The sequence below is a fragment of the Carcharhinus amblyrhynchos genome, chromosome 2, assembly GCF_965287045.1.
Source record: "Carcharhinus amblyrhynchos chromosome 2, sCarAmb.v2.hapA, whole genome shotgun sequence".
Lineage (NCBI taxonomy): Eukaryota > Metazoa > Chordata > Chondrichthyes > Carcharhiniformes > Carcharhinidae > Carcharhinus > Carcharhinus amblyrhynchos.
Window position 1 is genome coordinate 55,631,423 of NC_137325.1, and position 26,971 is coordinate 55,658,393.

The 26,971-nt window shown below is 41.1% G+C and overlaps 1 protein-coding gene across 6 annotated transcripts in view; it reads left to right on the forward strand.

The window, feature by feature from the left end:
- The window catches only part of chn2 (chimerin 2), a 504,281-nt gene that overhangs the window by 399,330 nt on the left and 77,980 nt on the right, over positions 1-26,971 (forward strand). The window contains exon 1 of one of the 6 annotated variants that reach the window (XM_080206040.1): positions 8,208-8,260. The exons of the other annotated variants lie outside the window; for them this stretch is intronic. Within the exon in view, the coding sequence (XP_080062166.1) occupies positions 8,243-8,260 (18 nt within the window). The 5' untranslated portion in view covers positions 8,208-8,242. Of the gene's footprint in view, positions 1-8,207; positions 8,261-26,971 lie in introns of those variants that run through there. 6 annotated transcript variants of the gene reach the window in all.

Consider the following 26,971-nt stretch of genomic DNA (forward strand, 5'->3'; position numbering starts at 1 on the left):
TTTGCAAAATCTATAATACTATAACAAAACATTCTTGACATACATGAACAAGTAATTATCCGGTGAGTGCCCCACCTGTGTACACTTAACCTCAATTTATACAATTAACACAGGACTACTGCTGACCATCTTTACCTAGCCTCTCATAAAAATGGCAATGGACATATGCCATATCCCACATATGGGATTTCTGATAAATTTGCCTTACATCTGACTATTTTACTGTGCCTTCCTGGAGCTATGGTGGGAAACTGGACTGTAGGCCTTAGGAAATAACAATATTGTTTTAAGGCAACCCAGGTGGAGGAAGACCTTGGTGTAACATTATCGTCGCTTACATAACTTTTAAAGGTCCCTGTATCAACCTAGACTATCAGTGGAGCATCCCCTCTAATCATCTGGGTTAGTTTCCCCTCAATTCTGCAAATTGGAATTCTCTACTGTTGGGCTGCCTCTTGATGGCAGGAATCTCACTGTGCATTTGTCATGAGCCCTGCCCTAGCAAAATGGACTGAAGCAGAAATGGACTGGTAGTTCTACCTTTTGAGGGACCAATGTACGTGACCAGTATTGCCAAATCTACATTACTGGAAACAGCAGCATTCGGTGTTTTCTCTAGCTAATAGCTATAGCATCAGTAACATTGCAGTGCAACAGAATTTCTGGTTTATACCTCCGATCAGTGGTGGTGTTTGGGAACTTGCTGTGTGAATAATTAGAGACTTTGTACCGTGTTGTTCCACACTGCTGTGCTTTGTTTTAATATCCAGACAAGCTGTGCCAACTTGTGTGTATAAAACTGTTCCAGTAATTGTAATTGACTGATCTGAAATATTGGAATTTCACATAACAATCTCCATCAAAAATTCTCATGCAGACTTCAAGTTGTTTTATGAAGAGTGAATCGTTTTTGCTCTGACTCCGCTTTTGGAAGAGTGGGAAAGGTTGTTTATAAAGAAGTTCCTAAGTGATCATAGTATGTATTGTAAGAAAAAAGGGAATTATTTGAAAAAATAAATTACCATATTTTACATATGGTGTTTAGAAACAGAACTGAATACTTTAATTGAATTTTGCTTTGTTAATAGCTTTTTCTAAATCTACAATTGTAACACAATTTATTGTACTGTAACTTCAGTGGTTTCTAAAGGGTAACATAAATCATGCCACGAGGAGCAACCAATTGGGTCACTTCATTCAATTAAGCATGAATCTCATTAAAGGTACTTGTATTCTAAATAGCTGATTCATCAATAACCAATTCCCTGAATGCTTGAATTAATATTGAAATCCTTTATGTACTTGAAAATGCCTTTCAAACATCACTGACCATGAAGTTGTTTTGTCAGTAAAGACAGTTTAATGTAAATTATTTTTGGTATGTTAATATGACCTTCACTACATTTTCTAGCTGTATGAGAAGGTCATCTCTCAAGCAGAAAAAAAACAACAGCATGGTTGATGTGTTGCATTCCTTTACAAACCAATGCTCTGAACACATTTATACAGTTGAGAAATTAAATAACAATGCAATATGTCCTTTGCTTTTCTACATGTTATGTTTAATGCAATACTTTTGCTTTTCCCATTTCTAAGGTTGATTTTCTAATGCTAATTTTCTTTTATAGAACCATAGAATTCTTAACAGTGCAAAAGAAGGCCATTTGGTCCATCAAGTCACTGAGTCTCTGAAAGAGCATCTTACCCCAGGTCACCCCCCTGCCCCCACCAAGTGCATTTACAGTTTTTAAAAAGTTTTATGTTTAGAAAAGCTTATTAGAATCACATATAGGCTTACTTCAGTACTGCAATGAAATTACTGTGAAAGTCCTCTTGTCACCACACTTCAGTATCTGTTCGGGTTTACTGAGGGAGAGTTTAGCATGGTCAATTCTAAACTCAACCAAACCAGCACATCTTTTAGTCTCTGGGAGCAAACTGGAGCATCCGGAGGAAACGCACGCAGACACCATGGCTAATCCACTTAACCTACACGTTTTAGAACACTAACAGACAATTTAATGTGGCCAATCCTTATAACATGCATATCTTTGGACCGTGAGAGTAAACTGGAGCATCCGGAGGCAACCCATTGCAGACGTGGAAAGAACATGCAAACAACACACTTTCTCAAAATGTGAACAGGCAAAGTTTTCACTCCATTGTTATAGACATGATTGCTTACATGGTCAAACCTTTCCTAGCCAATTTAGAAAATTCTTCAGCCAGAAAATAAACCTGAAATCACATGTAAAAAGTTACTTGTTGTTGCTAGATTTTTGTAGCATTTTTCCAATGTGTCCTAGGCCCAACGACCTTAAGTTGCTCCATCAGTGACTTTCCTTCCATTAAAAAATGAGATGTAGGGCTGTTCACTGATGATTGCACAATGTTCAGCAACATTACCATTCACAGTGCCTCAGAGACTGGAGCCGTCCTCATCCTGGACAATGTCCAGACGTGGGCTGACAACTGGCAAATAACATTCATGCCATACACCAGGCAATGACCATATCCAATAAGAGAGAATCTAAACATAGCCTCTTATCATCTCTGAATCCCCCACTACCAACATCCTGGGGGGACAGGGTGTGCGGGCGGGGGGTTTATCATTAACCAGAAACTGAATAGGACTAACTCTATAAATATTCTGCCTACAAGAGCAGGTCAGAGGCTAGGAATCCTGCAGCATGTAACTCACCTAATTTCCCAAAGCTAGTCCATCATCTACAAAACGCTAGTCATTAATGTGATGGAATACTCTCCACTTGCCTGGATGGGTACAGCTCCAACAACACTCAAGAAGCCTGACACCATCCAGGAGAAAGGAGAAGAAGGATATCATAATGTGATATGAGCAAGAAGGCTTATGTGGAGCATAAAAACCAACACAGACCTTAATGACCAGTTTATGTGCTGTGACCACATCGCCATCTTGTGGCTAAGATTTGCAACTGTATGCAATGGAAAGTTAGTCCATAAAAGCAAATTACTGTGGATGCAGGAATCTGAAACCAAAAGAGAACGTGCTGGAAAATCCCAGCAGGTCTGGCATCATCTGTAAGGAGAGACAAGAGCTGACGTTTCGAGTCCAGATGACTCTTTGTCAAAGCTAAAAGGCATAGAAAGTGGGGAATATTTCTACTGCAGGGTGAGGGAATGAAAGATGAGTCATAGCCACAGAAACCAGGGGAAAAGATTGCTAATGGCAGTCCATAGAGAGAATAAAGGGTGTGAATGGCCAAATGGCAGAGAAGCTGAAATCAGAAGGTAAGCTGTGACAGATGAAGATGTGGGTGGGAGAGAGATAAAGAGAAAAGGGAAGCAAAGGGGGAAGAAAAGGTAAGGAAAGGGGGGATAAAGTAGGGGGAAAGAGAGGGGGGAATAAAAATGAAGAAAGATAATATTTTTAGAAAGTAGAAAACAGTAAAAAGAGATTAAATAAAATGAAAAAAATGGTTTGAAGTGGGGCAGAACAAATCATCTGAAGTTGTTGAATTCGATGTTGAGACTGGAAGGCTGTAAAGTGCCTAGCTGGAAAATGAGATGCTGTTCCTCCAGTTTGCGTTGAGCTTCACTGGAACATTGCAGCAGGCCAAGGACAGACATGTGGACGTGGGAACAGGATCATATGTTAAAATGGCAAGCAACCGGAAGGTCAGAGTCCCGATTGCGCACAGACTGAAGCTGCTCAGCAAAGCGATCACCCAGTCTACGCTAGGTCTCTCTGATATAGAGGAGACCACATTGGAAGCAACAAATGCAATACGCCAAATTGAAAGAGGTGCAAGTGAAACTCTGCTTAACCTAGAATGAATGTTTTGGAATTTGGATGGTAAACATGGAAGAGGTAAAGTGGCAGATGTTACCCCTTCCACGATTGCATGGGAAGGTGCTATGAGTGACGGGAGATGTATTGGATATAGGGAGGAGTGGACTAGGTTATCCCAGAGAGAATGGTCTTTGCAAAATGCTGACAGAGGGAGTGAAGGGAAGATGTGTTTGATGGTAGCATCATGCTGGAGTTGCCAAAAATGGCGGAGGATTATGCTTTGCATGCGCAAGCTGATAGGGTGAAATGCCTTGTTCTGGCAGTGAGGGGAGAGGGTGAGAGTTGTGACATGGGACATGTTCCAGTGAAGCTCAACACAAACTGGAGGAACAGCATCTCATCTTTCAGCTAGGCACTTTACAGCCTTCCAGTCTCAACATCGAATTCAACAACTTCAGATGATTAGCTCTACTCCACCTTGACCCCTTTGTTTTCATGTTATTTTAAAAAAACTGTTCTTTACCTTTTATTTCTTTATTGTCTTTCTTCATTTTTATTCCCCCCCCACTCTTCTCCCTACTTTACCCTCCCTTTCCTTACCTTTTTTCCCCCTTTGCCTCCCCTCTCTCCCAACCATTCCCTCCCCTGCCCCCCTACTCCCACCCACATCTTCATCTGTCACAGCTTACTCTCTGATTTCAGCTTCTCTGCCATTTGGCCATTCACAGCTTTTATTCATTCTATGGAGTGCCATTAGCAGTCTTTCCCCTTGTTTTTGTGCCTATGACTCATCTTTCATTCCCTCACCCTGCAGCATAAATATCTCCCACTTTCTATGCCTTTTAGCTTTGACAAAGGGTTATCTGGACTCGAAACGTCAGCTCTTTTCTCTCCTTACAAATGCTGCCAGACCTGCTGAGAGTTTCCAGCACTTTCTCTTTTGGAAAGTTAGTCCATGCTCTCCCACTATCTAAATAAGAGAGTGCTTGGATTTGTGACACATTAATTCACAAGCAAAACATCTAATTACATTGGAAGCTAATACCACAGCTCCACCTAAAGGTACTAGAGCTGAATGTTAACACTATATTCATATAATTTGCATAAACAAACAAAAATAAAAATACTGGCAAAACTCAACAGATCAAGCAGCACGTGTAGAGAAAAATAAGTTTAACATTTCAAGTGCAGATGATCTTTCATCGAAGCATGATTTGAAAATCTGGGCAAGATTTTACATTCACACATTACATGCTGCGGCACGGTGGCATAGTGGTTAGTAATGCAGCCTCACAGCGCCAGGGATCCTAGTTCAATTTCTGGCTTGAGTCACTGTTTGTGTGCAGTTTGCACATTCTCCCCGTATCTGCATGGGTTTGCTCAGGGTGCCCCGGTTTCCTTCCACGGTCCAAAGATGTGCAGGTTAAGTGGATTGGCTACGCTAAATTGCCCCTCAGTGTCAGGGAGACTAGCTAGGGTAAATACATAGGATTGTGGGGATAGGGCCTGGATGGGATTGCGGTCGGTTCAGATTTGATGGGCCAAATGGGCCCCCTCTACACTGTAGGATTCTATGATTGGGAGTGCTGCTGTCCAGTGCATGAATAAAAAAAATCTGGTGTGTTGACAGCAGGTCGCAAACCCAACACCATCACACAATATTGTCATAACACAATAGTCAGGTAAACCCCAAGATCAACAGCTCACCACCATTTTTAAATACCTCATTAAAAAGCTTATTTACAAGCCAATTGATTGGAATAAAACCTTGTCCACGTCATAATATAGCGGGTGCACAAGAAGCCAGTTTGGAAGGAGTCATGTTTTTAACAAGAAGTGCTGCAAAGGTGGATATGATGGCTTGCAAGTGGGACAATGGCAGACTTTAGCAGAAGAGTCTGCTTCTCAAGCTGGGCAATTTAGCTTGTGTTAATTTGATTTTTCATCACATTTCAACCTGCCTTAGGGTATTTCCTCAGGGAAGAGGCAAAAAGGGAACATTGAGCACAAAAGCTTTTGTGCTGTACATCGCTTTCCCCAGTGGGAATATGAAGCACAATTATTATTGTATTTCTTTCAGTGTTGGATTTTGGCCCTAGAAAATTTTTGCTCAGGAATCTAGTATCTTATATCCTTTCCCACCTTTAAATCTCAGTTATGTGTTCTTGAATGGTGTTAGATTTTTGTTAGCCTCTTTTATAGGAATTTGAACATTTTAACATCAACAGACATTTGGCTTTTTGTGGAGTTTTGGGCTAAGTGGAAACTCAGTTCAACTGCAGAGTGCTTGAGGGGATCAAATTTCACAGGCTGCTGAAGAGACATCTTTTCTGTTCCAAGGTTTGTAATATGCAAATTTATGTTACTGCATTGTCGCATTGCCTATAAAGCCCTCAACAACTTACCTGTTGTCTCCACAATCCATGATTTTAACAGTGTGGTTTCTGGCATATTGATCATGCTTATCTCTAGGATGACAGTGGATGATAAACCGTTTGTTTTAGCCTCTATGAGGTGCCTGGGTTCTCCTCCTGCACTTTAGTCCTTAGTGGATTTGGCATCCAAATTGCAGGGTATTTGGATTTAGAACCTGACCACTTGATTCTTCAGTAGTCAAATCCGCACTATCTTCACTTTTATTTTCCTTGTGGTTTTTATAAGTGCTGTTTTCTTGGAGATTGTTACCTTCCCTTTTTATTTACTTCGGGGATGGTTTTCCTCCCAGTCTGCCTCACGTACTCTGGGACAGTGTTGCTCAAAGGTGGCTGTCCAGTTTCAATTGCACTCCCTCATGGCACATCAATTAAGTGGGGCATCTTCCTCACTTTTAGCTTGCTGTTTGGGATTTTCCTTTGTTCCTATTTAAGTCTTTAAGGAGGTGTCCACTACCCCTGGTGTATTCCCTGCAATTTCTGCTGCTTTGATCTCAGTTCCTTTACTTTCCACTAGCTCTATCTTTGCCACTTTCAATTCTGAATAACTTTCCGTGAGCCTCCTTTTTCATTACTGATCCTATTGCTTTCCGTGGAATCTTTGGATCTTCCGCAGCCCTTGACAGATTTGTGTCTATTCTGTTCTCGTTCCCAAAAAAAACTAACAGAGATCACAAACTTACTTAGAAATCTCTGAGAACTTATTTTTCCTCAAGTCACAAGGCAATTGTCTCAGGGACTGAACATTTTGAAAAGCAAGGGAGTTCTCCTTGATATCCTTGCCAATATTTACCTCCCTTGTCCCAATAACATCACTAAATCAGATTATCTGAGCATTATCCCATTGCTGCTTGTGGAACATTGCCATGTACAAACTGATTTGGATGACACAGTGGTTAGCACTGCTGCCTCATAGCCCCAAGGACTTGAGTTCAATTTCAGCCTTGGGTCACTGTCTCTGTGGAGTTTGCACATTCTCCCATGCATGGGTTTCCTCTGGGTGCTCCGGTTTCCTCCCAAAGTCCAAAGATGTGTAGGCTTGGATTGTGTAGGATTGGCCATGGTAAATGCACAGGGTTACAGGAATAGGGTGGGGAGGGGGTGCTAGGTAAGATGCTCTATTGAAGTGTCGGTACAGACTTGATGTGCCAAATGGCCTCTTTCTCTGCTGCAGTGATTCTATGATTCTATTATTGGGACTCTCACATTTTTTTCCACTGTATCAGTGCTACATTTTAGAACTACTTCATTGGCTGTAAAGAACTTTGGGACATTCTTAGGTCATGAAAGGCACTATGTATGGCAAGATTTTTTAATGTAGCTTTCACAAATCTCCACAGCTACCCTATGATCACTTTTGGAGGCAGATGCAGTGATCGTAATACAAGAAAGTGAAGCAGTCCACGTTGAGTTGAACTGTCCACCATGTTCCCCATTCCCCAGGTGATGTACTTTGCTCTTCCAGGCAGCAATAATGTTAATTGATGTGGTCACCTTAGACAGTCCAGGGCAAAAATATATCAAAAAAGTAAAACTATTTTGGACGAGTAATGAGTATCTAATGATTACAAATCTGAGTACAGTAGTATTGCAGTAATTATAATGGAGATAGTCAGCACACTGCAGCAATGAGCTATATTCTTGGGCACGGCCTCATGTAGCCTCCCAGTAATTCCCCATTGCCCTTTCAGCCCTAGCCCTAGCAGACAGCTCAGTTATGTAATGGAACAAAACAACCTACACCCAATCCCTTGCTATCAGAAAGACAAAATGATTTCTGTAGCGAACAGGAATTTGGAGCCAAAGGTCTTGTTGGCATGACGGAAGAAAATGAGAGAATATGAGACGCACAGATAGTCAGAGAGAGAGAGACATAGAGAAAGGGAACGAGTAAACAACACGGAAAGCAGCAGATAGAAAGAAAAAACTGTAAACAAATGGCATGCAGAAAGGATGGAAGACATTCATGAATGAGAAGACAGATACAAAGAAATACACAAAGGGATAGCATGAGAATAACTTGGAGCTGCACCCTAAAATGGATATAACCATGATTGTAAGTATATGAGATTAATAGAGAATGCAAGGGAAAGAGTGGAAAACAAATTCAAATCCATAGTGGTCTGGATAGCTATCATTGTCACAGTTGTTTCCCACAGCATAATTTTGTTATACTAGTATATATAAATATAACTGGATTCAATTTTTTCCCAGACAGGATTTTTGTTGCACTGTGAATTTTTTTTTTCCCTGGACTACTAATACGGTTTCATTACCATAGAAATGAGCAGCACTTAAGTCCCATTATGTACCCATATTATGTTTGGGTCTAATAATGGACTATAAAAAGACAACAAGTTAGATTGGTATAATTCAAACAAGGAATGTTTATTGCATGAGTTAACAGTAGCACAGTCAGTCCAAGACTGACTCCCCCAACTCCATGCTGGATGGAGGTTGTATTATGAGTCACTTGACCTGCTCTCTTAAAGTGGCACATATCTTAACTACATACATAACACCCAGAGCTTTTCCTTAAAATAGAATTAGTTATATTATTGCATCTAATTATGCACTTAGCTGTTATTTCAATTCTGTCTGTTGTCCATAACGGCATATTGTTTTGACAACTTAATCAATTTTTTAAGGGTAGGGATGGGGGATTTGTGGGCCAAGGGGAAAACCCCTCCTTTTGGTCTACACACAATGCTGTAAAGACACTTACCTTTTCTCTGAAGCTTTTCTGTTTCTCATCAGTTGCCAAGTTTCCTGAGATCTGAGAAACCCCACAACTCTCAGTAACACACACAAAGCAGATTAAATCAAACACTGACAAAGACATTGCCCTCCACTCCCTCCCCCCTCCCTACTGCATTAAACCTGGAATTGGGAAAGTTGGAAGCAAATTCCCAAGGTTTTTGGAATTTTGCCTGAGTTAACCTCCAGTCCACCTCCAAAACCTCACCCAACCACTTGTGCTTACTTGTTAAGATTTCCAACAGCATCCTGTGACACAGTTATTAACTGAAATGTGCAAGGTGGGCTTGCAAGTCATAGGAACATAAGAAATAGGAGCAGGAGTAGGCCATCCAGCCCTTCGAGCCTGCCCCGCCATTCAATAAGATCATGGCTGATCTGTCGCTGCTCAGTTCCACTTTCATAAGAACATAAGAACATAAGAAATAGGAGCAGGAGTAGGCCATCTAGCCCTTCGAGCCTGCCCCGCCATTCAATAAGATCATGGCTGATCTGTTGTGGCTCAGTTCCACTTTCCCGCCCTCTCCCCATAACCCTTAATCCCCTCTCTTATCAAGAACCCATCAACCCGCTTCTTAAAAATATTTAGCGAGGCAGCCTCCACCACTTCAACGGGCAGAGAATTCCAGAGATTCACCACCCTTTGAGTGAAGAAGTTCCTCCTCAACTCCGTTCTAAACCGCCTCCCCTTTATCTTGAGGCTGTGCCCCCTAGTCCTACTGTCTTTTTTGAGCGGGAAGAGTCTCTCCACCTCTATCCTATCCATCCCATTCATCATCTTATACGTCTCAATGAGATCTCCCCTCATTCTTCTAAACTCTAACGAGTACAAGCCTAGTTTATTCAGCCTCTCCTCATAGCTCAATCCCCTCAACTCCGGTATCAGCCTAGTAAACCTCCTCTGCACTCCCTCCAGGGCCAAAATATCCTTGCGCAGGTGCGGCGCCCAAAACTGCACACAGTACTCCAGCTGCGGCCTCACCAATGCCCTATACAGCTGCAGCAAGACCTCCCTACTTTTATATTCAATCCCCCTCGCTATGAAGGCCAGCATCCCATTCGCCTTCCTGACCACCTGCTGCACCTGCAGGCTGGGTTTTTGCGACTCATGCACAAGGACCCCGAGGTCCCTCTGCACCGTCGCCTGCTGCAGTTTTTCGCCACGTAAGTAATAGTCCTTCCTACCATTCTTCCTACCAAAGTGGACCACCTCACACTTGCCAACATTAAATTCCATTTGCCATTTCCTGGCCCATTCGCCCAGCCTATCTAGATCCTTCTGCAGACTCTCCACACCCTCCGCACAATTTGCCTTTCCCCCAATCCTGGTGTCATCAGCAAATTTCGACACCCTGCACTTGGTTCCCTCCTCCAGATCATCTATATAAATGGTAAATAGCTGAGGCCCCAGCACCGACCCCTGGGGCACCCCACTAGTCACCAACCGCCAATCCGAATAGCACCCATTGACCCCCACTCTCTGCCTCCTATTTGACAACCAATCCTCTATCCACGCTAACACCCTACCCCCAACTCCATGTCTCCTGACCTTCTGCAATAACCTCTTGTGAGGTACCTTGTCAAACGCCTTCTGAAAATCCAGAAAGACCACATCCACCGGCTCTCCTCTATCCACTGCCCTAGACACATCCTCATAGAACTCCAGTAAATTTGTCAGACACGACTTCCCTTTAATGAAACCGTGTTGCGTCCGCCCTATCAAGCAATTCCCTTCAAGATGCCTTGCAATTTCCTCCTTAATGACGGATTCTAACATTTTACCTACCACAGACGTTAAACTAACCGGCCTATAATTCCCCACCTTTTGCCTGGCACCCTTCTTAAACAACAGCGTAACATTAGCCGTTTTCCAATCTTCCGGCACTTCCCCGGAATCCAGCGACGTCTGGAAAATAACCACCAAGGCATCCACTGTAACCTCCGCCATTTCTTTCAGAACCCTCGGATGCATTCCATCCGGTCCTGGGGACTTGTCCACAATCAGCCCCTCCAGTCTGTTTCCCGCCCTCTCCCCATAACCCTTAATCCCCTCTCTTATCAAGAACCCATCAACCCGCGTCTTAAAAATATTTAGCGAGGCAGCCTCCACCACTTCAACGGGCAGAGAATTCCAGAGATTCACCACCCTTTGAGTGAAGAAGTTCCTCCTCAACTCTGTTCTAAACCGCCCCCCTTTTATCTTGAGGCTGTGCCCCCTAGTCCTACTGTCTTTTTTGAGCGGGAAGAGTCTTTCCACCTCTATCCTATCCATCCCATTCATCATCTTATACGTCTCAATGAGATCTCCCCTCATTCTTCTATACTGTAACGAGTACAAGCCCAGTTTATTCAGCCTCTCTTCATAGCTCAATCCCCTCAACTCCGGTATCAGCCTAGTAAACCTCCTCTGCACTCCCTCCAATGCCAAAATATCTTTGCGCAGGTGCGGCGCCCAAAACTGCACACAGTATTCCAGCTGTGGCCTCACCAATGCCCTATATAGCTGCAGCAAGACCTCCCTACTTTTATATTCAATCCCCCTCGCTATGAAGGCCAACATCCCATTCGCCTTCCTGACCACCTGCTGCACCTGCAAGCTGGGTTTTTGCGACTCATGCACAAGGACCCCGAGGTCCCTCTGCACCGTCGCCTGCTGCAGTTTTTCGCCACGTAAGTAATAGTCCTTCCTACCATTCTTCCTACCAAAGTGGACCACCTCACACTTGCCAACATTAAATTCCATTTGCCATTTCCTGGCCCATTCGCCCAGCCTATCTAGATCCTTCTGCAGACTCTCCACACCCTCCGCACAATTTGCCGTTCCCCCAATCTTGGTGTCATCAGCAAATTTCGACACTCTACACTCGGTTCCCTCCTCCAGATCATCTATATAAATGGTAAATAGCTGAGGCCCCAGCACCGACCCCTGGGGCACTCCACTAGTCACCATCCGCCAATCCGAATAGCACCCGTTGAGCCCCACTCTCTGCCTCCTATTTGACAACCAATCCTCTATCCACGCTAACACCCTACCCCCAACTCCATGTCCCTCGACCTTCTGCAATAACCTCTTGTGAGGCACTTTGTCAAACGCCTTCTGAAAATCTAGAAAGACCACATCCACCGGCTCTCCTCTATCCACCGCCCTAGACACATCCTCATAGAACTCCAGTAAATTTGTCAGACACGACTTCCCTTTAATGAAACCGTGCTGCGTCTGCTCTATCAAGCAATTCCCTTCAAGATGCCTCGCAATTTCCTCCTTAATGACAGATTCTAACATTTTACCTACCACAGACGTTAAACTAACCGGCCTATAATTCCCCGCCTTTTGCCTGGCACCCTTCTTAAACAACGGCGTAACATTAGCCGTATTCCAATCATCCGGCACTTCCCCGGAATCCAGCGACGTTTGGAAAATAACCACCAAGGCATCCACTATCACCTCCGCCATTTCTTTCAGAACCCTCGGATGCATTCCATCCGGTCCTGGGGACTTGTCCACAATCAGCCCCTCCAGTCTGTCGAGCACCGCCTCTCTAGTAACAGTAATGTCATTAAGACCCTCCAGTCCTACCACCTTTCCATTGCTAACACCCGGCAAATTATTCACGTCCTCCTCCGTGAAGACAGAAACAAAAAAGTTATTCAATACCTTAGCCATATCCCCATCCCCTACCACTAGGTCCCCTTTCTCATCCTCTAAAGGACCAACATTCACCCTAGCCAGCCTCTTCCTTTTTATATACTTATAAAAACTCTTGCTATCCTTTTTTATATTAAGCACTAGCCCAGCTTCATAGTTTCTCCTACCCTTCTTTATCAACTTCTTTGTCAATCTTTGTTGACATTTAAACCTCTCCCAATCCTCTTCTCGCCCACTACTCTTAGCTACTCTAAATTTCTCCGCTTTTAGTTTAACACTTTCCTTCACCTCCTTCGTTATCCACGGCTTATTACCTCTCCTCCTACTATCCTTTTTGACCATCGGAATAAATTTCCGCTGAGCACCAAGAAAGATCTCCTTAAAGATCCTCCACTGCTCCTCAACAGACCCTCCCTCCAACGCGCTCCCCCAGTCCACATTCGCCAATTCTTCTCTCATCCTACCGTACTCCCCTCTATTCAAACAAAGGACGCGTGTCCGGGAACCCACTTTCTCCTCCTCCATCTGCACCAGAAACTCCACCATACAATGATCACTCTCCCCAAGAGGATCCTTCACCACAAGGTCCCTAATTCTACCCGCCTCATTACATAGCACCAGATCCAAGATAGCTCGCTCCCTCGTCGGCTCCAACACACACTGTTCGAGGAAATTATCCCGGCAGCATTCCAAGAACTCTTCCTCGAGCCCCCCGCGTCCAACATGGGTCGACCAATCAACATGCAGATTGAAATCCCCCATAACTACGGCCGTCCCATTCCTGCACGCCGCACTTATTTGCGCGTTAACAGCCCGCCCCACCTCCAGATCATTATTCGGGGGCCTATAGACGACACCCACCAGCGTCTTCCTCCCTTTGCTGTTCCTAATCTCCACCCACAACGATTCCACCCTCTGCTCCTTGGCTCCAATATCATCCCTTGCTACCACCGTGATGCTATCCTTAATCAGCAGAGCGACGCCCCCCTCTTTTCCCTCCTGCCTATCCTTCCTAAACACTTGATAGCCCTGTACATTCAGCTCCCAGTCCCTGTCACCCTGCAGCCACGTCTCTGTAATGGCCACCAGATCGTATCCATTTGTCATTAGAGTTGTGTTTGCCTTTGCACATGAATCTTCAGTAAAATTCAGTTTTACAGTACTTGCATTAGGTTTAGACCTTGAGATGATCAGTAGTAGTTTTCATTCTACCTTTACAAGGAGAAATGATACACCATTTAATATTATGCTTCTTAATATTGAGCGCTGCAACTTTTAAATTTAAGTTGAAAATGCTATCTATTAATAGCGACTCGAATGGGGGGAAAAGCTGAAAGTAACAATTGCAATATTCTGTTCATTTTTCTGCACATTACAGCTCATACCAGAATGCCCTTGTTGCAGCATGAATGGACGATATGCTTTGTTACCTCAGAGCTGTCACCAAATAATTGCTTGTAGTATATAAACCTTTTATTTCTCAATTTTCACTTCCATATTTCCTATTAGGAATGGGGTATGAAGCCTTTGTTGGATCTGATCTGAGCAATGTGTCATTGAACAAAACAATATTTGCATGCGGGTTTACATTGGTGCATTTGTTTCAACATCAATAAAAGATACATTTTCTTCCAAAGTAGGTGGTTGCAATCCTCCAATAAAGCATAGTAAATTTAATCACTAAGCAATTGTTATATTTTAAACTGTTTCCATTTAATTCAGGAACAATAATGACACCTGAGTTCAAGTTATCCAGCTTCCAGCATGTTCATTTTAACTGGTCTGTGCATGACTGCTCTGAATATGATTCTTTTATTGGTATACTTTATGAATTAATCAAAGCCTAGCTCTGTGTTCCAAACCTAATAATTGAAAACATTAACGTTTTGTGTTATAAGGTTACAAAAGGCTTCTGAAATTTGAAGACTCATTTTCAGCATTGACTCAGATAGGTGATATACTCAGATTATGTTACAAAGTAATTTTACTGAGAAAGGTAACTAATAAATGACAATAGAACATGGTACTGAGGAAGCACGTTGTTAAAATGACATAAAGTTTCAGGTTTCACTTGACGCCAGTGAGAAGACTGCTGGCATTTCTACGTTTTGTGGCAGTTTGAACGCCAGTGTACTGTGAGGCTTGAAACACTTTAAATGAAGGATTTTCATTGTGCGCTACAGTAGAGCATGTTTCTAAAGTGTGCTCACAGTTTTACTGAACTAGCATACAAAAAGTCTTGTTAGAATCTGACAATGATTAATGTGAAATGTTTAATCGCAGTGAGCTATTTCTTGGAACCAGTGATGTGATGAGAGTCTAAACGTAAAGTTGATTTCTGATGCAATGTACTATTCATTAATATGTGGAGCTTGATACCAGCACAAAGTTTGTACTGAATATTTAGATTTGGCACATAAAGCTTCTGTAAATTTGTATTTATGAGAAAAAGCAATTTGTTGTAAAACCTAAATAACTGAGTGGTGGTTAGTAGCTGAAATGTCTGTCAAGTATGATCATTTTTGATCAGATAGGTCAAGATGTGTACATTAATGTAACTTGTAATCTTTTAAAATATTTAGGAGATATATGATTCTTGAATTTTTAATTGTATACCTGCTTTCACTATTTCCCCCTTCTGTAAATATGCAAATATAGAAATCAGGAGTGCATTAATACATGTGTATGTCATTCCTGCTGCATGTAGATTATCTACTTTACAAATATTTGAAATTGTCAGTATCAGTAAAAGCGGCTACAGGGTTCTCCAAACACATATGCATCCAAGCTCTTACTTCCTGGGTGAAGTTATCACCCATGTACCCTTAAAAATTTACTACTGCAATTCAGAGCTCAATGCTTACTTTTGACATTTTCAATATCATAATTTATTATGAACTTGTTGAAGTTGTACAGCAACAGCCTGCTTCCAAGCCACTTCTTTGCATAACTAGTCTAGGAAATGGACACATGGCATGCCCAATAATTTTATTTTCTCTTTCCCTGTGGATAAGAACCTTGGATAATTACTGTCAGGCCATCTGCAGACTTGTTTTCTGTGGGTCATACTTGTGTGTTTTGTAGTTTGACATTATGCTCCCAAAATTGAAAAGAGATTAAGAAAATCTAATGATATTTTTTGTACGATAAACAGACAATGTGGTTGTTATGACTTCAGTACAAATGCCACTTTTTTGTGGACCCATCAAAAACTGTATAGTGTGTTGGCGAGACTACACATGCAGGTTTGTATACATTTCCAATTGCCAAAATGGAGTGAGTGACAGCAACAATGCCGATTCTTACTTTTGGAGAAAACAGTCAAGAGTAATGACTTAGGCTGTAGCTCCTCCACCATGAAAAGTGATATCTCAGAAAGAACTTGTGGAGATATTCTTAATGGGATAGAAAAACTGAACCCAGAACGTTTCTTTCAAATGTACAACAAGACAAGATAAAAGCAAAATACTGCCGTTGCTGGAATCTGAAACAAAAACAAACAGATTTTCCAGCACTTTCTGCTTTCGGTGCAGCAGAACAAGATAGAATGGGGAGCAAAATGCAAATTTATATTTATGTTGAAAAGTGTTTGAACAGAACATAATCAATAATTATGATAATGCGACAAGCGAGAAGGTTCAGGCCATATATTTGAAGGAATTATTTAGACCCGATATTGGTGGGTAGGTTGGTATTTTGGATTTGTTGTGAAATCCATTCATTCTGCGTTTCTGTGTGATATGTAAGGTTGCAGTCAGTGGAGACTGCAACACTTAAAGTATAGATGTTCCAGTAATTCCCAGTTAAGAAAAAAAAACAAGGAGCAGAGAAACAGGTTCTAAGTTAAAAAGCTTTAGGAGCAGGTTTTAAGTGACGGCAGCTCAGAAAAAGCCCAGAAGACCCACAAAGGCAGTCAAATGCTGCTGACTATATACTGTAGGCTGTCTGTTTGGTACGGCACCAAAATTGTGCTTGTAAGTTGATACTTGAGTGTATCTGGGAATCCAGGCAAATAGAATCTCAGAAAGAGTGACTGAGAACTTGTAAGTTCTGCAGCCATTGAAATTATATAAGTTGGAACGACTTTTGGAGAAAATTCCAAGGTGTGACCTTTGAATGTGAAGATTGGAAGCCCTTATGAGAGAAACGGAGTCTCAGTGAGATTGGCTCACTAACACCTGGGTGGGTTGTTAAGAAATCCATGAAATCTGTTTTGATCACATCTGTCATTTATTGTGTAGTGTGGTGTGATCGACCTCAGTTTGCCTGTTAATTCACATGTACTTCATACCTAATCTGAATGGTAGTGTATTAGATATTGTAAATTGTTTTATTTTTCTGAACTTCTTGTTTAAAACCTGTGGAATCTTGTGGCTTTATTCACTTAGTAAGTGTCTTGAATCTCAAACTTTGTCTATTAAACAAAATGTTATTTGCCCCAAATTGGGTGACGCCAATAACTTGGAGTCTGGTCAAGGATTTCAACAGATTACATATTGTATTAAGAAGTGCATCCTTTATCCAGGCCTCTCTGAAGATGTTAGAATATTTGAACATTAGTTGCATATCTCATCTGTCCAATTCCATATATGTTCCAGTTTCAACATCAATTTCAAATGTCTTTATTCTCCTCCTTTCCTGTGTTGGTAGTATAATTTTCCTTTCAAAAATGGGAGCTTTATTACCACTTTGGAAAACATTGACTGTTTAAAAAAAACTGTACAGAGTTTGCAAAAAGAAAATATTCCAATAAAACACAATCATCTAAATTAGTTAAACATTACACCTTTGCCATTTCCAGTATTTGTTATTTCCACATTAGCAAATAATCCATGATAAATGGAAACTGACCAATGATTTGTGCAAAATATGTACATGTGCAAAAATAAAATGATAAAGTGCATAATACTGTGGATAGTGGGATCTGATCTAAACTACATAACGAAACTCCTGTATCTAGGGTTGCTAACCCTTCAGGGTCCATTCCTTGCAGGTTGCAGTGAGTAACCCAGGAGAAAACCATAGGGCCTTTCATAAAATATGTTTGTTCTTTAATTTTCTTTGAACAATTTTATTTATTTTTCCTAAAAAAAAATTGGTGATGAGAAAAAAAGTAACTGTTTTGAGGTGGGCTGGGGAAGGGTGGCGGGAGGTGTGGGGATGTGGTGGTTGGAAGATAAAATCACCAGGAAGATATCCAAACTGGAGTTACCAATCCTATCTGTATCATGTATGCCATTCATATCATGTAATACAATTTGAATAGTTAGGATATAATCACTCCATCTGTACTGGTTAGTAATTACAGAGGGAAGGTAGAGATTGATCATTTGTAATCCATGTGATCACTGTAAACTAGGTTAGAGTTATTGTACAATTGGAGTAGTTATATATTCACTCCATCTGTAATGGTTACTAATTACAGAGGGAAGGTAGAGATTGATCATTGTAATCCATGTGATCATTGTAAGCTAGGTTTAGAGTTATAGTACAATTGGAGTAGTTATATAATCATTCCATCTGTAATTGCTGGTAATTATAGAGTGAAGGTAGAGATTGTTCATTGCAATTCATGTGGTCATTGTAGCTAGGTATAGAGTTATGCATTGTGAGTTTAAGCTTGTCAAATAAGCCTGTATTCCCCAAGAAAGGAAAAATAGGATGATCTGATAGTGCAGTTTAGTTTAGGTGTTTTTATTTTGGTGATAAAGTTTAGTACTGTTAAAGGGTAATGTAAATAAAGGCAAAGTATATTGAAAGTAAGGTACACCTTACTTAGAAAAAAATAAAAAATGAAATTAAAAAATCCATTTTGTGTCTTGTCAAAAAAATCCCTACTGGAGTCCAACTGTTTATGTGTAGCATTACGGAAAGTCTGATCCACTTCCGAACACTGATTGCGTCTGATCCCCTCAATCTAGCTATTCCTGAGATTATAATCCGTAACTATGCCATCTCCGGTCTTGACTATTCCAGTGCTGTCATGAGTATGAGAAAACAACCAACCAACTTGCCCAAAAGCTTTCAACCACTGTTTATATTCAAGCAGGTGAATGCACAAAATTAGGAATAGCAATCATAACAAACACACAAATTAAACAGTTCTGCATAAAAAACAAAATCTATTTGCAAACATGGCTACTTAATATTAGGGGTAATTTCAAATTATCTCCTCCACAGACTTACTGTTCTAATTGAAATTTGTGTTTAGAATTTCTTTATTATTCAACTTCCTCCTACTTCCTCTGGAATTGCATAGAACAACCGGGAGGAAAAATTTATAAAAGTAAAGTTGTGGGATAGTAATCAAAAGTAAAATGGAATGGGATTTGGGGTTAGATAAGAACATAAGAAATAGGAGCAGGAGTAGGCCAACTAGCCCTTCGAGCCTGCCCCGCCATTCAATAAGATCATGGCTGATCTGTCGTGGCTCAGTTCCACATTCCCGCCCTCTCCCCATAATCCTTAATCCCCTCTCTCATCAAAAACCCATCAACCCGCGTCTTAAAAATTAAGCCCGCATCTTAAAAGTTAGCCACTGAGATGTGGTGTTTGCACTGGTCTCAGAGAAAGATGTTTCTGAAAAGCCTATTGCAAAGGGAAAAAATGGAAAGTATGGATTCGGCAAATTATTTGAATGGTTTGCTTGCGTTGAAGGTAAGCTTGCTTTGTTTGGGTCATATGGTCTGTATCAATGCTGAGTGGTCAAGATTGAGAAATTATACTTACAACCATTATACTGGGATTATCCTATTACATTTGTAGCTCTTGTTGTAATCAAAGAAAAGATATTGATAGCATGTGGACTTTGGGTGTAACAACAGAATACGTTTATTAAGTAACTTCACTCCACTGTGGATCTAGACTGAATTTAGCCCATAAAGAAGCCGATGACATCATAGACCGACCACTTGACCAAAACCTTAAAGGGACCATGCAACACACAATAATTCTAATTTATAACAGTTTGCATATTGTCAAGGATAGACATGGGCAGAAACTGGTTGGGCTGAATGGTCCAGATGTTTGTGTTGAAATTTCTGTGAATTTCTCTTTATTAAGACTACAGTCAGCCAACCTAACCTGAATCATGGCAAATAACTACAAGTTCTGCCCTGATTACTGGAAACTCGGCACAATGGGGAAAGCATGACAGGCAGGAGTCCACTATTAATGGCTTCAGCAAAAACCACAGAGCTGTTATTGTATAATAACTGAGGAAAATATTTTATGGAGGGAGGAGTGAAGAATAAAGGTACTGCAACCTAAGCAAATACTGTAAAACCACTTTCGTAATTAGGACATAAAGTACTGTGTAAAACAATTATTTGTAGGGGATAAGTGAATGAGGACGTACTTTAACTATAGTGTGTGATGTGGGGATTTTACTTTTACGATGGTGGCCCATCTTTAAAACTTAAATTCTATTTCAAAAAACTCACAAAAGGCAAGGTCTCTGTTCAACAAGACATAACCAAAATTTATTTTAAAACATAAAAGATATATAAGACAAACAAAACATTGACCGTGGGAAGCCTTTGGATAGTCAAATAGCTCTGGTTCAGTGTTAACAAGACCCCTCCAAAGATCTCAGCACTCAGTCAAATTACAGCAAAATTATACTCTTTTGTTATCTAGACATACACCTTCTCATTTGCTTAGAGTCAATTTCATTTAGTGTTAGTATGTCAGTCCAATACAAGACAGATTGCCTCAGCCATTTGCAATATGCCACTCAATATAATGATATTCTATTTGTCCATTTAATTCTGGACATCTTCCCACTGACAAAGCCTACTTCCTGATTGATACATTGTCAGGGACGCTTCTGCTGCTATATCTTTCCCATAGGCGCATTGCCAGACAGTGAGATAAGCGCCTTTCTGGGCCCATTAAAAAGATACTTTCTTATGTCTGGACAATGGGTGCCTCCATTACATTACATTATGTTTCAATAATGGTCCCGGGACTGGAAATATTAAAACTTATTTTGCTGACTAATGGATGTTTAACACATGAGCTTCTGACCTTACCATTATATTTCAGCAGTATTTGCATTTTCGACTGAGACGAACAATACATTTATATTTAAGAAATACATTTGAAAATACATTTAACATTCCAATACATATTTTAAAATCATATTCCATTTCATTTTAATACTGTTATTGTACTCACATATGAGCAAACTATCAACATTATCTTGTTAGGTTGAATCATTGAACCCTTCTATTCGCATGTCATATAGCCTAAATATGTCCGTGGATCGAACTTAGCTAACCTGAAATTCCCTTCCACAATGTGACAAGTTTATTTTACTGATTCTGCAATCTGTGGCTTCCAGGCTTTTGCTATCATTAAACTTCTGAACTCTTATAACAAAATATGCAGTAGAAAATTTACAATGAGCATTGTCCTTTCATTAATGTTAAATACACATAGCATGTTGTTTAAACAGAGCTTTGGTATTGCATTAAAAAATAACATTAAAATATACAAGCTTGTTTGTTGAAAGGTGAAAGGCAGTGGATCAGATTTTGCTGTGAGCAGCAAATTGCACTTGCCCATAGTGTTTCTGTGGGCTTTGTATGGCAAGCTGCTGTCAGCTAAACATAGGGCATCAGGGTGAATAGGGTGAACAACTGTGAATGAACTAAATGAACCAGACAGCAGAATTATTAATGAGTAGCATAGAATCTAAAGCAGATGTGTTAGAATAGTGAATGCCATATCAGGTACAAAAAGCAAAATAGAGAAAAGGAAAGATAGATCTAATCGAGAGAGAAAGAGATAAAAGAGTCAGATGAAGTAAATACAAATTATTTAAATTTGAACAAAAATTCACGATGATGAATAGCTAAAAGAATGTGTCTCCACACCTACAAACGTTTAATTTAATGCCAAAGAGCTTGTTTGCCTGTAACACAGGCTTATTTACTGACATTGGAATTGATAAACCTTGGCTTTACCTGACGAGCTTAGCCAACATCTGAGTCAGTGCAGGAACTTCCTGTATTTCCGTGTCAGAAGCTAGATGGCAAAATGCATATTACAGAGGAGAAACATGTTTTGGACAGCAATGTCTGGATTTGCATATTTAACTGTGCATATGTGCTGTGGGCTCATTAGAAGTTGGTGTTTGATTTTAGCAGTAATATCCAACTCATGCAACATTCAAATTGTCTTTGAAATGAATTTTTAAGTATAAGCGCAGAGAGGTAATCAGGCAAACCTTGTTTAACTAAGAGCTGCTATTGTTATAATATAAACATTGTCAGTAGTTATAAGCAAATTGGCCAAGATATATTTTGAACTACTGTGTATCTTAGCAAATAGAAAGCATTTTATTATTTGAAAATGCATGCACATTTATTCCTGGAGGTGACAAGTGTTATAAACACATAGTTCATGGTTCAGAGAATGTACCAGAGGTCATTTTTAGCTGTGGGCAGATTAAGGTTTAATTGTAAAAATCAAGATAAGTGCAATTAAAGAAGATTGAAGATGAGAACATAAAAAAGGTGGGGGGGGATATTGACTTAAGGAGTTAACACTTAGGAAGGTAAGATAATGAAACAGCAGGTGGGCTTACTTAGCTGGAGAATTGGAAATGAGGGCCAAGTAACTGGCACAGCGAGCTGATAAGATTGTGTGCGAAGGCCAGAGATCAGGTTCACATTTGGTTTCACGCCACACACATCATAACCAGCACAGCGCCGTGAGGGGGCGGGTGGGGTGTTGAGGTGCGGAGGCGGCGGGGTTGAGGTGTGGCGGGAGGAGCGGGTGGGGGGGGGGTTGAGGTGAGGTGGGGGGGGTTGAGGTGAGGGGGGTGGGGTGCGGTGGGGGGGAAGAGTGGGGGAGGAGGGGAGGGGGGCGGGGGGTGAGGGGGGGAGTGGGTGGGGGGTTGAGGGGGGTAGCGGGTGGGGGGGGAGCAGGTGGGGGGAGCGGATGGGGGGGAGGGGGTGGTGGGGAGCGGGTGAGGGGGGAGGGGGGATGAGGAGCAGTGGGGGGGGGAACAGAGCGGGGGAGGAGGAGAGCGGGGGTGTGTGGGGGGAGGATAGCAGGGGGTGGGGGGGTGGAGGAGAGCAGGGGGGAGGAGGCGAGTGGGGGGGGAGGGGGGGGAGTGGGGGAGGAGCGGGGGGTTGAGGGGAGAGTGGGGGAGTGAGGGGGGAGCGGTTGGTGGGTGAGGAGGGGGGAAGCGGGTGGGGGGGTGAGGAGGGGTGGGGGGGCGGAATCTGCTTTGCACCCAGAAAGGGAGTGCAGTCAATTTGAATATTACTGTCATGATTAGTGTGACATCTGGCACAGCCTCAAGGACACTTACCACTTCAAGGATCACCACTGGACTCCATCAGCAGAGACCAGATGGGATGGCCATGCCGGGGGGATCAAAGGCCATTGAAACCCCCGGGTGGTTGGGGCATGGCCGGACAGTGCCCATCGGCCATTGGCACCCTGTACTGCCAGGTTGGTCACCATAAGTGTGCTGGGCAGTGCCAAAGACTGTAGCCTAAATAGTGGGGGTGGGGCTCTGACCAGGCAGGAGTAATATGTACGAAGACAAGGGCTGTGTGGAAGGGCAGGGAGAGGCTATGCAAATGGTGGGCTGTGTGGGGGCGAGGATGGCATACAGGAGGCTATATGGGGTTTTGTTTTCAAAATTTTAAACGGTTCGGGATTTAAACAGCTTTGGAAGTTGCGTTTTTTTTTCAGCTTTTACTGACACAGGCAAACTGTTTTTTACTTTTAAAGTTTGGGGATTGAAACAAAATGACAGTTTGATAGTTCAACATACCTTATCTTCTTGAGAATTTCCTGCTTTTGCGAACCACGCCCTGATTTCTTTCCTTTAATGGCGAAAATAGGACCTGTCTGAAAGGTTGGGGAATAGGCAAAACGTCCAGATATAGATCCCTTCCATCATTTTTTAAGGGCAACAAGAATTCCGTGACACTTTGAAAATCTGACCTTTTTATAATCCACTCACAATTTGCTTTCCTACCTATCTTTGTATCATCACTAAATTTCACTGCAGTACAGCTGGTGCCTTGATGCAAGTCATCAGTACAGATTGCAAATAATTGAGGTCCTAACACTAATCCCTGTGGCACCAAAGTAGTTACAGTTTGCCAACCTGAAAATGATCATTTATCCCAATTCCCTGCTTTTGTTTGTTAGCCAATCTTCTATCTGTATGTATATATATATCACCCCACAACAACAGACAACCTCCCAATATGCTATTGGGTGTATTGGAATCAAACAATCATGCAATTTCCTCCTAGTCATACCAACAAATCAAATGTGTGTAATGTTAATACAATTATCAATTCCTTATTTTGAGAACAGGAAATAAAGAAAGTATCATCAAACTTGTGTAATAGGTGGGAAACTTGATAAACTTGTGAAAAGCAAATTGTAGATAAAATATATCTGATGGACCTTGTACTCAAAAGTGCAGATGATTATGCGTTTATGTAAAGTCTGATTATCTTAAATAAGCAATTATGCTTTGCTAGATTTTCTGATGTAAACTGACTTATCCATTAGATTTTCCGTTGTTGGTCTTTCTATTAAACATTGAAGCACTGTTTTGAGAAACAGTGAAAATGCTAGGAGTTGCTTGAAAGGGCAGCAACAGAATGAGTTTAATAACAGAATCCCAATTTGAGTAGCTGTACATGTATTTGAGTAGCAGGACTCCTCCTATTTACAGAACACAGGGCAGAGATCACTGGGAGAGGCAGGAAAAGCAAAGGGTCAGTGACATAATTGCAAGCAGTAGCAATGTTTTTAACTGCATTCTGAATCACCAATACTGCTACAGAGGATACATTTTAGTTTATTGCATCATATTAGATTTAAATATGCTTCAGGGAATTCTGTTAACAGCTAATTAAAATAAGAACGGGCAATTTGTTTCCTGAATTTAGTTGAACACTAACTGGTTGCATGTTTTAATGTAGGTCTTCGTACAATCAGCATTAACCTTTTTTAATTTCAGCCGACCAATGGCAGCAGTTCATATTTTGCAATAGTAATGATGGTGAAACCATTGGCATTTGCTGCCATTACTCCTCTGAAACTGACAACTGAGATCTGCACAAACACTGTTAAGCAAAAGAAATCCAGAAGTGACTCACGTTTCTCAATAGGGTATGTTGTTGAAAATTCTGCGGATACAAATTAATTAGAAATCATAAACTTCCTCTTTTAAGCTGGAAAATCCTAGAAAAAGTTATGCCTTTCTAAAAGTGTAACTGGGATTTTAATGGCGTATTAATTTATACCTACTTTTGAAGAACCTCTCTGAACCTGGAGGATTAATTTTATAGTTCTGTAATGTCAAGTTTTTCCATTATGGTAATTTCTAACATTTTTGATATTACATAATATATAGTTTTCAAGTCTATGATATTTCAGGTTCAACCTAATGGGATGTAGAAGAATTAGAATTTACAAAGTGATCTTAAATAAAACACAAAATTAACCATGTCCATTTTGCTTGTTTGGAAAGTTGTGTGATTGACACACACGTAAACAAAAAATCTTTATTTTGTTATCAATAAAATTTCTCTTGCTTCCTAGTTTGCTGTTTGTGAAAAATCTTCAACGTGCTTAACCTGCCTAGATGCTTGAAGGTTTGCATGATTTGGTGCCAGATTCAAATTAGCATTGGGAAAGATGACGTCTATATCTCGGAGATTGCTAGATACTTATGAACAACTTTGTTTGAGGCCAATGATAAGCACCATTGCTTCACCATTGACTGCAAAATTTTGTATTAATCATTTGGGTCTTAGGAATGACAAAAAATGGAACCATGAAAAGAAACGACAACTGTGGGCCCACAGTAACTGGAGACAAGTGATATATGAAGGTCCTCTGTGTAACCATGGTAGCTTGGGGTAGTATCTCCTCCAGGTCAATTTTTTTTGTGAACAGTCTTGTATTTCAGTGAGATTGAAGTGCTTGTTGTAAGTAAGAAACAGCTGCAGGTGTCACATGTCTCCTAACAGATGTAAAATAATGTATCGTGGATGGAAAAATGACAGCTAACTTGTTCAGTGTATTCTGGTGAAATTTCTGCACCATGCTTGGTGTGAGATTTATTTTAGTTTGTATTAAATTTTCAGACTCTTAAGTCCCCACCCCTCCCAATCTTTTCTGCTTCCACATAATGCTTACTTATACAAAAAGGAAACTGGTTCAACATTAATCCGTTTATCCTTCTAAGTAAAAACTGTGTTAAATTGCATACTTTATGTGCCAGATAGTTAGAAGAGGGGGTATCAAATAAATGGCTAAGTTAGCCATTGTATTAATGTTTCCAGCAAAGAACTGTAGCTGATGGAAATATTTTCTAAACCTAGTTGTAAAATTGTTTTCAAAAATTTATTTGAGGTCAATGAAGGAATTTCCTACTTTGAGTATGATTTATGATACATGTATTGTATGACAGCAATCTCATAAAAATGCAACTAGAATGTCAACTAAAGGCTTTCTGATTTGTTTAATTACAGTTAACATATCTGTAGTTATGTTGCTGTATATGTGCCCTAGCAATACAGGGGAGCTGTTGGGGCAGCTTGGTGGTACACTAGTTAGCACTGCTGCCTTACAGCACCTGGAACCTCGGTTCGATTCCGCTTGGGTCACTGTCTCTGCTGAGTCTGCATATTCTCCCTGCGTCTACATGGATTTCCTCTGGGTGCTCCGATTTCCTCCCACAGTCTGAAAGATGTGCCAGTAAGATGCATTGGCCATGCTAAATTCTCCCTCTGTGTACCCGAAAGGTGCCAGAGTGTGGCAACTAGGGGATTTTCACAGTAGCTTTGATTTGATTTGATTTATTATTGTCCCATGTATTAACATACAGTGAATAGTATTGTTTCTTGCACGCTATATAGACATAGCAAACCATTCATAGAGAAGGGAACGAGAGAGTGCAGAATGTAGTGTTACAATCATAGCTAGGGTGTAGAGAAAGATAAGTCCGTTCAAAAGTTTGACAGCAGTAGGGAAGAAGCTGTTCTTGAGTCGGTTGGCACATGACCTCAGACTTTTGTATCCTTTTCCCGACGGAAGAAGGTGGAAGGAAGAATGTCCAGGATGCGTGGGGTCCTTAACTATGCTAGCTGCTTTACCATGGCAGTGGGAAGTGTAGACTGAGTCAATGGATGGGAGGTTGTTCTGTATGTTGGATTGGGCTACATTTATGACCTTTTGTAGTTCCTTGCGATCTTGGGCAGAGCAGGAGCTGTACCATGCTGTGATACAACCGGAAAGAATGTTTTCCATGGTGCTATTGTAAATGTTGGTGAGAATTGTATCTGACATGCCAAATATCTTAGTCTTCTGAGA